Below are 15,970 nucleotides of genomic sequence, written 5' to 3'. Positions count from 1 at the left end.
CGGCCACGGGGCTCGAACCCGGACCCTCTTGCTGTGAGGCGACAGCGCTAACCACTACACCACCGTGCCACCCAATTTCACCAGCATTAAGTAATTTTCTCCTCAAATTCAGTTTTCAATTTTTTGCAGTGTGATTGTCGCTAGTATATTCAGTAGGACAAAAGGGTAAATGCATAAATGGTTCATTTCTGTTCTTGTTAGCGTTTAGGATTGATCCCTGGTGTTTCAGTGTAAGATGAAGTTAACTGAAACCTACAAGTCTCTGAACATGGTGTGTTCCTATCACCTTCACACTAAACTTTACACTTACTTATCAACCTTCATCAGGACAGACTCGAACTGAACATGCTGTCCTCCTGCTCTTCACATCAGCCAGCCAGTCACGGCGCGTCAGCTAGTCAGAAGCTAAGAGGCAGGGTTATTGGCAGCAGTTCAGTACAAACCTGAAAACACTAAACCTTCCAGGCCTTGTTGGAATTTTGAGTCATGGGCCAACAGACGATGTGGTTTGAATCAGGATGCTGGCAGGTCAAGGCAGAGCCTCTAATCAGTTTTAGGCCTTTTTTAAACTGCACTTTCCCACCGAGTTGAGCTGTCACGGTATGAAAAACAACAGGAGATGAATAAAGTCTGAGAAATATTTTTCAAATGTGCCTCCAGTTCCACATTATAAATTCAGCTTTACCAGAGCATTGATTGATTGATTTTAAATGGATTTGCCTTAAAGGAACAATCTAGCCAAAAAATGAAATTTCTCCTAATACTCAGAAGTCAGCCAAGCCATTTCGTGTCTCATTATGCAAACTGCACACCTATATATTTGTACACTCTCCTTAATCTGTGTTAAAGGAACAGTCCACCGTACTTCCATAATGAAATATGCTCTTATCTGAATTGAGACGAGCTGCTCCGTACCTCTCCGAGCTTTGCGCGACCTCCTAGTCAGTCAGACGCGCTGTCACTCCTGTTAGCAATGTAGCTAGGCTCAGTATGGCCAATGGTATTTTTTGGGGCTGTAGTTAGATGCGACCAAACTCTTCCGCGTTTTTCCTGTTTACATAGGTTTATATGACCAGTGATATGAAACAAGTTCAGTTACACAAATTGAAACGTGGCGATTTTCTATGCTATGGAAAGTCCGCACTGTAATGACAGGCGTACTAACACCTTCTGCGCGCTTCGGCAGCGCATTGATCCGGAGCTCAGATATCAATGCGCTGTCGAAGCGCGCAGAAGGTGTTAGTACGCCTGTCATTATAGTGCGGACTTTCCATAGCATAGAAAATCGCCACGTTTCAATTTGTGTAACTGAACTTTTTCATGTCACTGGTCATATAAACCTATGTAAACAGGAAAAACGCGGAAGAGTTTGGTCGCATCTAACTACAGCCCCAAAAAATACCATTGGCCATGCTGAGCCTAGCTACATTGCTAACAGGAGTGACAGCGCGTCTGACTGACTGGGAGGTCGCGCAAAGCTCAGAGAGGTACGGAGCAGCTCGTCTCAATTCAGATAAGAGCATATTTCATTATGGAAGTACGGTGGACTGTTCCTTTAAGGTCTTGCAGTAAGTAGTATCAGACTCATTTATGTGGTTCCTGAGGCTGTATGAGACATTTGTTATTTATAAACATGAACAAAGAACATCACAGAGCAAAAAGAGGGTTCTAGGCGCCATCGTGATAATGAATCACTCAGTTTCTCAGCACATAGTTTGGTGTCATTCTGCACCAGTGTCAGACTCGGGTAGGAGGTGTAGCTCAAAGTCCGATGGTGTGAATGTATGCTAAAAGGATTTGGATAATTATGTGATTTTTTTTTTTTTTTTGAATAATGCTGAAAGACAGACTATGGGCGTGATTCTCCCATTCACACGCATGTCCTTTTTTGTGGGCTTCCAGTTACGTGTATTCTCCTTTACGCACTCTGATCCCACCCAAGATCAGAATGAATGAAGGCCTGATTTTATTTAAAATTCAAGAAGACTGAGTCCCACCCTCGTATTTTGGCTGTCGGGAAAACAGGGATCATTCCTCATTGACCATGGGAATGTCGTTGAAATCCTAAACCATAAACCAGACCCTGATTTTGAAATGAAAGCAAAGAGAGCTTATCTACATTATGAATCATTATGTATATTATGCATTTGTTTCTATGTATGACACACAAATTAAAAAAATATATATCTCGAGCGACAGGCGGCACGGTGGTGTAGTGGTTAGCGCTGTCGCCTCACAGCAAGAAGGTCCGGGTTCGAGCCCCGTGGCCGGCGAGGGCCTTTCTTTGCGGAGTTTGCATGGTCTCCCCGTGTCCGCGTGGGTTTCCTCCGGGTGCTCCGGTTTCCCCCACAGTCCAAAGACGTGCAGGTTAGGTTAATTGGTGGCTCTAAATTGACCGTAGGTGTGAATGGTTGTCTGTGTCAGCCCTGTGATGACCTGGCGACTTGTCCAGGGTGTACCCCGCCTTTCGCCCGTAGTCAGCTGGGATAGGCTCCAGCTTGCCTGCGACCCTGTAGAACAGGATAAAGCGGCTACAGATAATGAGATGAGATCTCGAGCAACACATGCACTGGGCCTGTGCAAATGTGGGTGATTATTGTGGCTGGAAAACTGTTCGTCCAAGACCGAATCGCTGGATGCACTGTACGTCAGTGAGCCCCCGTATATTCAGACACACTTGGCGAGCTCTTCCGTCTTTCACACACTCTCCGGAGCACAAGCAAACGCATAGCAGGCATTTTGATTTGAGATTGTTAGGCATACCAGAAAGTTAGTCATATTTATACTCATTTTAATTGGTATTTGTAGTGATGGTTTTTTAATTAATTGAACTAATTATTTACCAGGCTTGTTCACAACACCATATGATGTAAAACTTCTTTTTTTTTTTAAATAATGTAATATAGGGTTACAAGAAATATTATTGTAGTTTAAAACCAATTACACAAATGTAGGAATTTTTTAACTTGATGTATAACAGAGGGGAACCGTCAGGGCCTTCTAGGCCTTCAGAGAAGCCCAACCATATCAGCATTTCAAATGTTCTATTTAATTTCTTAAATAATTTCATGATAATTATTCTTGTCATTTTAATTTGGCCTGATTTTCTGTCCAATTTGCTTCAGAAATGAAAGGGTTACTCTCCTGAAAACATGAGTTATCTTCTCATTGGTTAGGACTTCATTGCCAGGACAGAAGGCCATGGCAGTGTATGTTTATGTAGGAAGTGACCGATGAATTAACCAATCAGATTTTGATTTATAGTGGGAGGGACCAAAAATGTATTGCCCTCGGCCTGCTCGATGGTCAACACGAGCTTAACCGCGAGTCAGCGCAGCAGTGAAGTCACCTTCCAACTGGTGTAGCATTCATCAGTAGTGTTAGCGAATGCTAATAAAGCAGTCGAACCAGTGCTATCAAGAGCAAGTAGCACAGGCTAACGACCGAGAAACTACGATTTTCATTTCCCTGTGTAATTTACTTCGTTACTTTTAAAATCAACATCGACAACTACACACAACGGAGTGACCTGGCACCCCGCTGCTAATCCCTTGCAAAATTCTTTGCCCTGTTGCTTTTTTGGAGTCTGGTTAAGTTTTGGCTGAGCTGAAGTCCCAGCCCTAATAGTAACAGTTCACTAGCCTGGCTAACGCGACTTCAAAGCTCTCCGAGCATTTGGTCTGGCCAAGCTATTAAGCCAAACCATTTCCTAGAGCCCGTGGTTGACCCGCCTCCCTGAAATGCCTCAGTTTGCTACTGGTCGAAGCCAGAAAAGGCTGTGACGAAGCTTAAACCAATCACATCACTCTTTCCTCTGATGTATGTGACACGACGGAAACTGCTTGAGTAACAGGAAGAAGATAAATACCTCCAGGGCTGCTCTTTTCAATGAGAACTTCCCGTTGAATGCTTTCAATACAGCATCTACCGCTGTGTTAAAGGCTTGCCGCTGCTCCATGTTCGTGATGTGAATGAATCGCTTCCGGCATAGATTCTGTAAACAATCTATGGCTTCCGGTCGCAGTTCTACTACGTCACTGCCTTGAACACGCCTCTACCCAGGGCCGTTGGAGATGCTCAAAGTTGATTGGTTCCCGATTTTTCGGGAGCTTGGAAATGCTGTAGATAGCCTGCCTGGCCAGACTAAGCTCGGAACAGGCCCTCGTGTTGCGACACGCTTAGGATGGGCAGGCCCAGGCTAACAGTTCACCACTGATGTATAATAATGTTAAAAGTAGATCTACCGCCAAATTAAAAGGTAATAATGTTTCACCATGTAGTGGTGCTTCATGGACTACAGCCCTCAAAAGCACGTCGAAGAAAAGTAAGGGCAGGATGCACATAAACACCAGATTTTGGATTTGCACCACCTGAAGCATCTAACTGCCTTCATGGTACATAAATCCTAGGTACAAGTCGGGGGAAGAATATGAGTAGACGGAAAACAACGTAGCTACAGAATTTTTTTTTTTGTAACTTGCACGCATGGGAGAATCATGCCCTGTACGCTTATCTTCTTTATAAGCTACATTATTCTATCCACATTGACTGGATATGAGCAATCGCATGCTCTGATTGGCTACTCTACTACTAGGCTATCAGCTCATATACCGTGAGTAGAGAAAAACAAAATGGCGACGCGTGTTCCTGAACCAACCGAGGGCGAAATAAAAACTCTACTTGAAAACAAAACCCCAAAAATACAAAAAAAAAAAAACGCAACAAAATATGGAATAAAAGTATTTGGTGGTAAGAACGGGGTTTTTTTGTTTGTTTGTTTGTTTTACAAATTATCGCATTTTTCACAGATTGCTACTATCATTTCGCTGGTTTATTTACATTCTTCATCTTGAAGCATTAAAACTTGTTTGTTTGTTTTCAGACTGGTTCAAAACTTCAAAGAAGTTTGAAAATTACAGAACTGAAACGTCCAAGGAAGAATTTAATAAATGTCTAAGACCCCGTCCACACGTAGCCGGGTATCTGCTAAATCGAAGATATTTTTCTACGTTTTGGCCTGTCATCCACATGAAAACACATCAAAAATGAATATTTAAAAAAACTCCGGGCAAAGTGAAGATTTTTGAAAACTCTGTGTATGCCTTTTCGTGTGGACAGAGATAACCGGAGTTTTGCGTTTTAGAACATCACAATCTGCGCCAAAAAAATGACAACAAATCTGCCCTGACGTCAAACGTGCGACCTTTGTTTACTGCAGAAGCCAGATTAAGCATGGACTTAAGCTAGCCGCACACTATGGCGATCCACACGGTACCGAACCGACCCATTTCAGAGCCGACTCCCGACAGGGCACGCACATATCCCCCGACTGTTGACGAGTGCAGTCGCGATTGAAGCGACACGTGACAACTTAATAGCTTTGTGATTGGGGATATAGTTACTGTTAAATCCAACACTTGAAGATGCTACAGGCTGAATTACAAATGACACAACACGGAATATGTAGCGCACTATCTAGGCTGCATGAGCTATTATTTCCAACCTTAAATAGTGCACTTATATAGGGGAGTTAAAGCGATTTGGAATTCAGCCACACAACTTGAGCAGAGTGGCTTTCCAGCCCACTGTGTCTATGGATAAAGCTTCAGTCTATGGAATTACAGTATATACCTGCATTAGGTGCTACCAACACGTATTTCTCGCGCTAGAAATTGTGTTTAATGATGTCACGTGTTATATGCGAAAGATATGATTGGCTATTGCTAGCGACTCTCGCCGATCAGTCCGGCTCCCGATTAGTTTTTCGAATCGGCTGTGAGATGAGTCGGTACCATCGAAAACTAGTCTTTACGCCTGACTCGCGACTTCAGTTGGCTCGGTACGTTGAAAATCGGCGTAGTGTGCGGCTAGCTAAAGAGTAATGGATCGGAGTAGTGCCTTGAAAGCGTTAATTATTGTGCAGGTGCTATTTACATGTTTAATTTTAGAAGCCCAACTACTGCTCCAAGAGCACAGGCGATGTGATTAGGGGGGAGGATTTGGGGAAATAATGCCATCTACAGGTTTGGAATGCTTATGAATGTGATTGAAAACGCAGATGTTCAGTTATGTGTGGAAGGGATTTTTTTCGAAGACGAGGTGGTGTGGATAAAACATTTTTATAAACGGAGGGGGGGAAAATGTTCGGTTTTAAAAATACCCGGCTACGTGTGTACATGGCTTAAATCTATTCTGTACCTCGGCACCAAAGCGGAAATGATTTTGTCGGACGTTTTGTATAAAGTTTTTTATTTATCGAATTTGCAAAAAATAAAAAAATGCTCCATTTCTCAAAATCCAGTGAATGTGGATAGAATGTTATTCCGCTCAATCTCGTCATACATGGCTGATAGCCAACTGTAATTGTTATTCTAATTGTTAATATAATAATAATTGTTAATTAGCCTTGGAACTCAAAGGTAAACTAGAGAAGAACTTCAGACCCCAAACAAATTTAGAGACACGTTCATTGGTTAATTATTTTTGACTAAAATGTTCCCTGAAATTAATTATAGCCGATCCGTATTTGAACCCACTTCCTCTTCAGGTCAAAGCTTCAAAGCCACGAATTCAGTGAAGGGGCTTGTCTGAAGTCGTGCTGTTGCAGTTCTATACGGCCGCGTTGTTTATGGAGAGAACACTCTCTCGAACACGGCTCTCCGAGTACAGAATGGATCTGAATCAACCGATTGTACCTCCGAAATCTGGGCTTGAGGCTGTGTGGGGTTGTGTGACATCTGGGATGAACCGCACAGCCAAACATAGTGACTAGGTCACATGATCTACCCCGTCTCAAAAAGTCCTTTAATGGGAAAATGTTTCTCGTGTAAGTAAGAACGGCACTCAGTAAGAACGGCGCTCTCCTCAGGGAGCGCTGATGCTCAAGTGGGGATATTTCTGCCTCACTGATCTTCTTACTGGGTTTTTTTTCCCTTCTCTTTTTATCTCTTAACGGCCGGTTTCCTTTCAGATCAAGTATGTTACAGATCTAATGTTGCTTTTTGTAAAACGAGAGCACGATCATTGAATAAAACATGTGACGAGGATGTTTTGTGGTGTAACTAGGGCACAGATAATGATGCTAGAATTTGAATATTGGTGAAATGCTGGTGCTTGGTGTAAGAAATGAATGCTTACTCTGTGTTAATGGTTTAGGATTTTGGATGATTATTATTATGAAGTAGAGAGAAGTAAAACAGGATTTTCAAACAAAGTCACACGGCTATCGTATGCCTGTACCAGATTGAAAAGGATTACTACGGTACATACATTTTCGCATGCAATATTTACTAAAAAAGTTACGACCAGGAGCTGTCACTGGACTTCGCTAAATGTAAATAGCTAGATAGCTAACCGTACCATAAGATAAGGTTAATACCTTATTTAACAATAAAGCTAGTGGTGTAGTGTTAAGGCCAATTTATGCTGACAACCTAGTCCTCGCAGATGGCGTCGCAGATAGCGTCTGCGTAACCCCCCCACCTTCGCAGACTCTCTGCGCGCACCTCCCAAAAATTGTGACCACCGCAGACAGCCTCGCAGACAGCGTCGCAGACAAGAGGGCTCTGATTGGTCCACTCTACATCCGCTGTACACGCACTTCCGCTTCCCTACTTTCCCGGTTTGGTTTGTTTTCACGACCGCCATTTTTAAAAACACGAGCGAAGATGGAGCAGCACGAAGAGCGGTTGATCGAGGAAGTGAGGAAGTACGTACATCTATACGACTCCAGTTCTAGTCATTATAAGTAACCGGAGGATAAACACTCCACTAACCACACCCACCAACTACTCCTAGCGATTTCGCGACTTCGCGCCCCCTTGCGTTGTGCTGGTGAATAACATCGCGCCCGCCTATTACTCCCCGCTCAACGATAAATTACAACTGTCTGCGAAAAGCTATCTGCGAAAGCCTTGTCGCAAGAGCATGCAGAGGCCCTTACACAGATGGGCTGTTATTAGAATAGAGAAACATAAATACTAACATGAACGGGATTGTTAAGGGTCTAAAGACTTCCATCTCAGCAGGGAAGATCAGTACTGTGATGACAATTAATTAATTGTAGCAAATATTTGTGTTTTTATTATTATTTTTCTGCATCACCCTCATAGGCTAAAGCAGATGAAGGCCAAAAAGAAATGTAGCTAATTATTTGCACCGACGTGCGATCTGGAAGAAAAAGGCCTGGGGTGGGTTTCCCAAAAGCTTCTTAACGCTAAGAGCATCTTAACTAGGGGAGAGAGAGAGAGAGAGAGAGAGCTCATTGTGCTGCTCGCTCTACCATTTAACGATCTTTGTGCTACGATGCTTTTGGGAAACTCAGCACTCGCTCAATCGTCCTGAATTGAAAAATATTTTGTATGGCTCGGACGTATTTTCTGATCTGCTCTGCTGGCAGTGGCGTGCACAGACATTTTGGGGGGGGGCACTTTTTTGCGCATGTGGAACACCTTATTATAAAAGTCTGAGATTTAACCCTCCTCTTGTGTTCATAATCATATCAAAGTTTTGGGTATTTTTCTGTAGTTCCATCTTTAAAAAGTCTGATAAAGTCTGAAAGTCTGATCTTCCCGTCACTGACTTGAGTCTCGAGACTGTGTTTATTCACAGATTTCCGTGAGATCATCTTAAAATATGTAACGAAATATACACACTCAATGGGCTCAACGGAGCTCTCCTTTATTTGCATCACGGCGTGCATACTAGCATAACGTGATATTCTTAATCATGTTATAAAAACAGGTCGGAATTGATGGAGAGTGGGGTTGCCTCAATGGTTTAGGCTACATTTAAAATGTTGTTCAGTTTGTTTCTCCATATGGAAAGGGAGCAAATAAGCTGGCAAAGGCTGCCATGTGCAGTTGTTTCTGTATGCGACGGGCTACTTCACGACAAAATAATTACAGCTTGGGCTTAGAGGGCAAACAATACATTTTCACTCGATTCATGTGTTACCTGGCTGGTGGGGCAGGGGAAGAGCTGACTGACTGCCCGATGTGTTGTCTGCGCTATGACAAGGCCGTGGCTTCCAGGACGCTATGCTGCTGCAACCTCACATTGAATGCACTGCACGCTTGTTCACGTGACAGAGCAAGAGAGACAGAGGTCCGGTGTGTGTGCGGAGGAGGCACACATCGGGACATTATTTTTCACACACGCTTTTAATGCCGCGGCTTTTCTAAAAGATCATGTCGACATTGGCCTCAGTAAACTCATCTCATTATCTGTAGCCGCTTTATCCTTCTACAGGGTCGCAGGCAAGCTGGAGCCTATCCCAGCTGACTACGGGCGAAAGGCGGGGTACACCCTGGACAAGTCGCCAGGTCATCACAGGGCTGACACATAGACACAGACAACCATTCACATTCACACCTACGGTCAATTTAGAGTCACCAGTTAACCTAACCTGCATGTCTTTGGACTGTGAGAGAAACCGGAGCACCCGGAGGAAACCCACGCGGACACGGGGAGAACATGCAAACTCCGCACAGAAAGGCCCTCGCCGGCCACGGGGCTCGAACCCGGACCTTCTTGCTGCGAGGCGACAGCGCTAACCACTACACCACCGTGCTGCCCCCTCAGTAAACTGTAAAAAAAAATTTAAAAGGGCACTTTTTTGGACAGAGGGCAGAGGGGCAGGTGCTTGAGCACCTCCTCGTGTCTATCTGTGCACGCCACTGTCTTTTACGCTCCCAGCACAATGCAGGTCTTGAACAAGAACGCAAACCATAATTAATTGCACATCTAAGAATTCATCTTGGTTTGTTTGTACCAGAGTAGGATTAGCTAATACATAGTTCTGGGATGCATGTGTCATGTTTGAACGGCAAAACTGGAATCGGTAAGACCTTTGTGCACATTTCTGCCAAAGAGCCAAGATCAGATGAGTATTGATTGGGAAAGAGTTCTTGCATGCGGTTGCCAATTTAGGGGAGCTGAGAAGACAGGAACATCTGGTCTAATTATACAAATTAATCACTGGGAACACACTGGTCCCTCAAGATCAAATGTCCCCAGATGTGGTACCCATAAAGATATTAAAACATCTCGTGCACACAGTGCTATGGCTCCCTCTACTGGCTGTGCTGATTGCATGCTGGTTCTGAGCTGGTCCATACTGTAATAAAATACGAAGGGTGGATAAAGGATCACGTGCACGCGCACTCCCGTTTTTGCTTGGTCAGAGCTCATCTTTTCCGTTCCCTCGATTTCTATCACCGCACTCTGCAGGTGCTCATGAATATTAACAAGACGCGAGATAACCACTTTGTTTCGTTCGCTTCACAGCCAGATGTGCATATGCAAATATCAGCGCCCGTCAGTGAGACTATGAATATTTATCAGACCAGTGAGAGGGGAAAAGTGAGTCAGACGGGGACATGGAAGTGAGAGAGAGAGAGAGAGAGATTATCAAAGTTGTTTCTGAAGATGTTTTTTTATTTACTTGTTCTGCTCGAATAAGCGGAAATAACATTTTCTTCTGTCTCCCCTCCTTTTTTAATCTTCTGCTTGTCTTCCTCTTTTTTCTTTCACACAATCTGCACTTTCCTGCCATCACTCTTTCTTTCTAATCATTTTTTTTCCTCCTCTCTCACTCTCTTTCCCTTGCTGTCTTTTTCTCAGACCCACCTTCTAATACACATCAGTCCCAGTGCTTCATGGACACGGTTGCTCTAAATACACTGTTGCCAAAGCAATTGTCAACCATGTCAATCATATAATAAAACGATAACAATGAACTCGTTCACAGTCACAGCCTCATAATAAGCATATTAACTTGCTCCGTTGTTCTAATTATATCTCGCTGCTTCTGCCACTTTTAGTCTGATCTCACGGATGCTGCAGAGAGATCCGTCTAAGCGAGCCCCTCTGCTGGAGATCGAGTCTCATCCGTGGCTGCAGGGTGTCGATGCGTCTCCATCACCCGTCTCCCCTCATTGCAGCCTCTCTCCTCAGGAGCACGAGCTCATCCTGCAGGCCATGAGCTCCGGGAACATTGCTGACAGAGACACCATACAGGAGTGAGTAGAGTGTCAGTTACTGTATGTACTACCATATTGCTGTAATCTGTATTCTAAGACTAATGCCATCTGAAGTGTGTGTATGTACAGTGGTGCTTGAAAGTTTGTGAACCCTTTAGAATTTTCTATATTTCTGCATAAATATGACCTAAAACATCATCAGATTTTCACACAAGTCCTAAAAGTAGATAAAGAGAACCCAGTTAAACAAATGAGACAAAAATATTATACTTGGTCACTTATTTATTGAGAAAAATGATCCAATATTACATATCTGTGAGTGGCAAAAGTATGTGAACCTCTAGGATTAGCAGTTAATTTGAAGGTGAAATTCGAGTCAGGTGTTTTCAATCAATGGGATGACAATCAGGTGTGAGTGGGCACCCTGTTTTATTTAAAGAACAGAGATCTATCAAAGTCTGATCTTCACAACACATGTTTGGGGAAGTGTATCATGGCACGAACAAAAGAGATTTCTGAGGACCTCAGAAAAAGCGTTGTTGATGCTCATCAGGCTGGAAAAGGTTACAAAACCGTCTCTAAAGAGTTTGGACTCCACCAATCCACAATCGGACAGATTGTGTACAAATGGAGGAAATTCAAGACCATTGTTACCCTCCCCAGGAGTGGTTGACCAACAAAGATCACTCCAAGAGCAAGGCATGTAATAGTTGGCAAGGTCACAAAGGACCGCACGGTAACTTCTAAGCAACTGAAGGCCTCTCTCACATTGGCTAATGTTCATGAGTTCACCATCAGGAGAACACTGAACAACAATGGTGTGCATGGCAGGGTTGCAAGGAGAAATCCAGTGCTCTCCAAAAAGAACATTGCTGCTCATCTGGTTTGCTAAAGATCACATGGACAAGCCAGAAGGCTATTGGAAAAATGTTTTGTGGATGGATGAGACCAAACTAGAACTTTTTGGTTTAAATGAGGAGTGTTATGTTTGGAGAAAGGAAAACACTGCATTCCAGCATAAGAACCTTATCCCATCTGTGAAACATGGTGGTGGTAGTATCATGGTTTGGGCCTGTTTTGCTGCATCTGGACCAGGGTGGCTTACCATCATTGATGGAACAATGAATTCTGAATTATACCAGCGAATTCTAAAGGAAAATGTCAGGACATCTGTCCATGAACTGAATCTCAAGAAAAGGTGGGTCATGCAGCAAGACAATGACCCTAAGCACACAAGTCTTTCTACCAAAGAATGGTTCAAGAAGAATAAAGGTAATGTTTTGGAATGGCCAAGTCAAAGTCCTGACCTTAATCCAATGGAAATGTTGTGGAAGGACCTGAAGCGAGCAGTTCATGTGAGGAAACCCACCAACATCCCAGAGCTGAAGCTGTTCTGTACGGAGGAATGGGCTAAAATTCCTCCAAGCCGGTGTGCAGAACTGGTCAACAGTTACCAGAAATGTGTAGTTGCAATTATTGCTGTACAAGGGGGTCACACCAGATATTGAAAGCAAAGGTTCACATACTTTTGCCACTAACAGATATGTAATATTGGATCATTTTCCTCAATAAATAAATGACCAAGTATAATATTTTTGTCTCATTTGTTCAACTGGGTTCTCTTTATCTACTTTTAGGACTTGTGTCAAAATCTGATGATGTTTTAGGTCATATTTATGCAGAAATATAGAAAATTCTAAAGGGTTCACAAACTTTCAAGCACCACTGTACAGTGTGTGTGTGTGTGTGTGTGTGTAGATATATACACACTACCGTTCAAAAGTTTGGGGTCACCCAGACAATTTTGTGTTTTCCATGAAAAGTCACACTTTTATTTCCCACCATAAGTTGTAAAATGAATAGAAACTATAGTCAAGACATTTTTCTGGCCATTTTGAGCATTTAATCGACCCCACAAATGTGATGCTCCAGAAACTCAATCTGCTCAAAGGAAGGTCAGTTTTATAGCTTCTCTAAAGAGCTCAACTGTTTTCAGCTGTGCTAACATGATTGTACAAGGGTTTTCTAATCATCCATTAGCCTTCTGAGGCAATGAGCAAACACATTGTACCATTAGAACACTGGAGTGAGAGTTGCTGGAAATGGGCCTCTATACTAGCCTAGTAAACTAGACCCACCCGCCTAGCAGCCAAAAATATTTTTGCCTAGCGAATGGGTCTAGCCTCGCACCATATAAACAAAAACACCCCGGGCATCAAATCGTGCCCGCCAATCACAACGCAAGGTTTTTGTTTGGATTCTTTGGGCGGGCTTTTGCAGGAGTGACGACAAAGCTGCGCGATGCTGGAGAAAGCACAGCAGGAAAGATGGCTACGGCTAGTGAACAGCGCGCGTTTGACTCCGCTTTGGAATCAGTTTTAGAAGAATTAGACTTGGAGTTTTCGTTGAAACATGAGCAGGAAGAGGCTCTCCGCTCATTCCTTTTCAAGAAGGACGTTTTCGCTGTTTTGCCGACCGGCTATGGCAAAAGTCTGATCTACCAGCTGGCTCCGCTCGTAGCCAAAAGGATGGGGCTAGTTTGTGCAGTACGAAGAATTAATAAACGGCTTTGAAACACTACTTTTTGATTGTTTCTTATTTTCCCGTTATTTTAAATTTAAGGGAAATTATTTCACCAAACACCACTAAATAAAAACTCTCAAAAACAGTTTAAGCAAACCCTTGAAAAACACTTGGAAAAAATGTGTATGTGGTACAGACTCCAAACTTGTGGTCATTATCTCCAAACTTCTTAATATCTAGAACCTGTTTATTAATTAATACGCATTTTGAAAAATTATTTATTTCAAGGCCTCCCCCACTGCTTTCTGTCGCTCTGACTACGTCACAGTCACTGTTGCGCTGATTGGTCAGAGCGTTGGCCTATACGCACAGAGACAGTTTGAAAGACAGCGGTTTGTTCCTCCTACCCGCTTCGGAAATGTCTACGACCGAGACCAGACTAAATATTCACATTTAGTCTGGCTTGCCAGGCTACCTCTATACACCTATGGAGATATTGCACCAAAAACCAGACATTTGCAGCTAGAATAGTCATTTACCACATTAGCAATGTATAGAGTGGATTTCTGATTAGTTTAAAGTGATCTTCTTTGAAAAGAACAGTGCTTTTCTTTCAAAAATAAGGACATTTCAAAGTGACCCCAAACTTTTGAACGGTAGTGTGTGTGTGTGTGTGTGTGTGTGTGTGTGTGTGTGTAATATATATAAACGGCTTAAAAATAATGAAATGAAATGTTTCAACATTAAAAAATTACTGTAATCAGTAAGCCGTAATAAATGAAACAAAGTCAGTATTTGGTGTGAGACGACCCTTTGCTTTAAAAAAAAAAAAAAAAAGTCGTCTCCGGTCCAATGAGTGCAGTTTGATAAGGAAATGAGCTGTAGGTTTTACTGAGCATCTTCCAGAACCAGCCGCAGTTCTTCTGGACACTTTGACTGTCACACTCGCTTCTTCATTTTGCACCAAAACCCAGCAGCCTTCATTATGTTTTCCTTTTCAGATTAAAAAAGGGTTTCTTATGTAATACGCTGCTCAGATACAAACATTTAATTTTGTGCTGGAAAACGAACGAACATTTGGAACTCTAAACTGTTTTTGTACTGACTCGATAATGTAGAAGTCATAAAATAGAAATCTATAACAAAGTTTGTATAAAAAAAAATAGGATGCCTCATACTTTTGCACAGGCGGCATGGTGGTGTAGTGGTTAGCGCTGTCGCCTCACAGCAAGAAGGTCCTGGGTTCGAGCCCCGGGGCTGGCAAGGGCCTTTCTGTGTGGAGTTTGCATGTTCTCCCCGTGTCCGCATGGGTTTCCTCCGGGTGCTCCGGTTTCCCCCACAGTCCAAAGACATGCAGGTTAGGTTAACTGGTGACTCTAAATTGAGCGTAGGTGTGAATGTGAGTGTGAATGGTTGTCTGTGTCTATGTGTCAGCCCTGTGATGACCTGGCGACTTGTCCAGGGTGTACCCCGCCTTTCGCCCGTAGTCAGCTGGGATAGGCTCCAGCTTGCCTGCGACCCTGTAGAACAGGATAAAGCGGCTAGAGATAATGAGATGAGATACTTTTGCACAGTACTGTATTTATATTAGAAACATCCTGGATATTAAATGTTTATGGCCTTTGTTTGTATCTTGAGCATAAATGAGTGAATTGAGAAATGCTTGACCTTTTTTAATTTCACTCCAAGTCTAGTTGGAAAAAGATGAGCTTTTGATCAGTTAGAACAACAACAACTTTATCACACGCTTGTGAAATTCCTCTCTGCATTTAACCCATCTGAAGCAGTGAACGAACACACACACACACACACACACACACACCCACCCAGAGCAGCGGGCAGCTATGCTAACAGCGGCCGGGGAGCAGTTGGGAGTTAGGTGCCTCGCTCAAGGGCACCTCAGCCCAAGGACGTCCCATATTAACCTAACCGCATGTCTTTGGACTGTCGGGGAAACCCGGAGGAAACCCACGCAGACATGGGGAGAACATGCAAACTTCACACAGAAAGGCCCTCGCCAGCTGCTGGGCTCAAACCCAGAACCTTCTTGCTGTGAGGCGATTATTAATGATAATATACAGTATTTTACTCAAGATTTATATCCGACCTTTACATTTTAACTTGGGTTCAGGACAGCTAAACTAAACGCTATTATGTGAAGATGAGCTTGACATGATGCATAGAAATCAGATAAGACACAACAATTTGTTCATTCATTCAGTTGGGTTGCAAACAATCCTGCTTGTGTCTAAGTTTGTGAAAATGTCTCACTTTTACTCAATAATTTCAAATTTCAGTCAATTTCTTACTTGGCTTATTTTAAACGTTTTTGATAAAGAATTCTGATCAGCAGTAAACTTGCTGCTATTCGTAATTCAACCTACTGAATTCGATTCAATTTGTATATTGCTTTTAACAAGAGACATCACAAAGCAGCTTTACAGAAATATAAATTTTACACGTAC

The 15,970-nt window shown here is 42.9% G+C and overlaps 1 protein-coding gene across 3 annotated transcripts in view; it reads left to right on the top strand.

Moving 5' to 3' along the window:
• The window catches only part of snrkb (SNF related kinase b), an 86,647-nt gene that overhangs the window by 55,102 nt on the left and 15,575 nt on the right, over positions 1–15,970 (top strand). For all 3 annotated transcript variants that reach the window (XM_060928249.1, XM_060928250.1, XM_060928251.1), the window contains one exon: positions 10,824–11,021. In XM_060928249.1, the coding sequence (XP_060784232.1) occupies positions 10,824–11,021 (198 nt within the window). The remainder of the gene's footprint in view (positions 1–10,823; positions 11,022–15,970) is intronic.

Source organism: Neoarius graeffei, chromosome 8 (genome assembly GCF_027579695.1).
Source record: "Neoarius graeffei isolate fNeoGra1 chromosome 8, fNeoGra1.pri, whole genome shotgun sequence".
Lineage (NCBI taxonomy): Eukaryota > Metazoa > Chordata > Actinopteri > Siluriformes > Ariidae > Neoarius > Neoarius graeffei.
The sequence above is the reverse complement of the archived record's forward strand: the minus strand, read 5'-3'. Positions and strand labels throughout refer to the sequence as shown.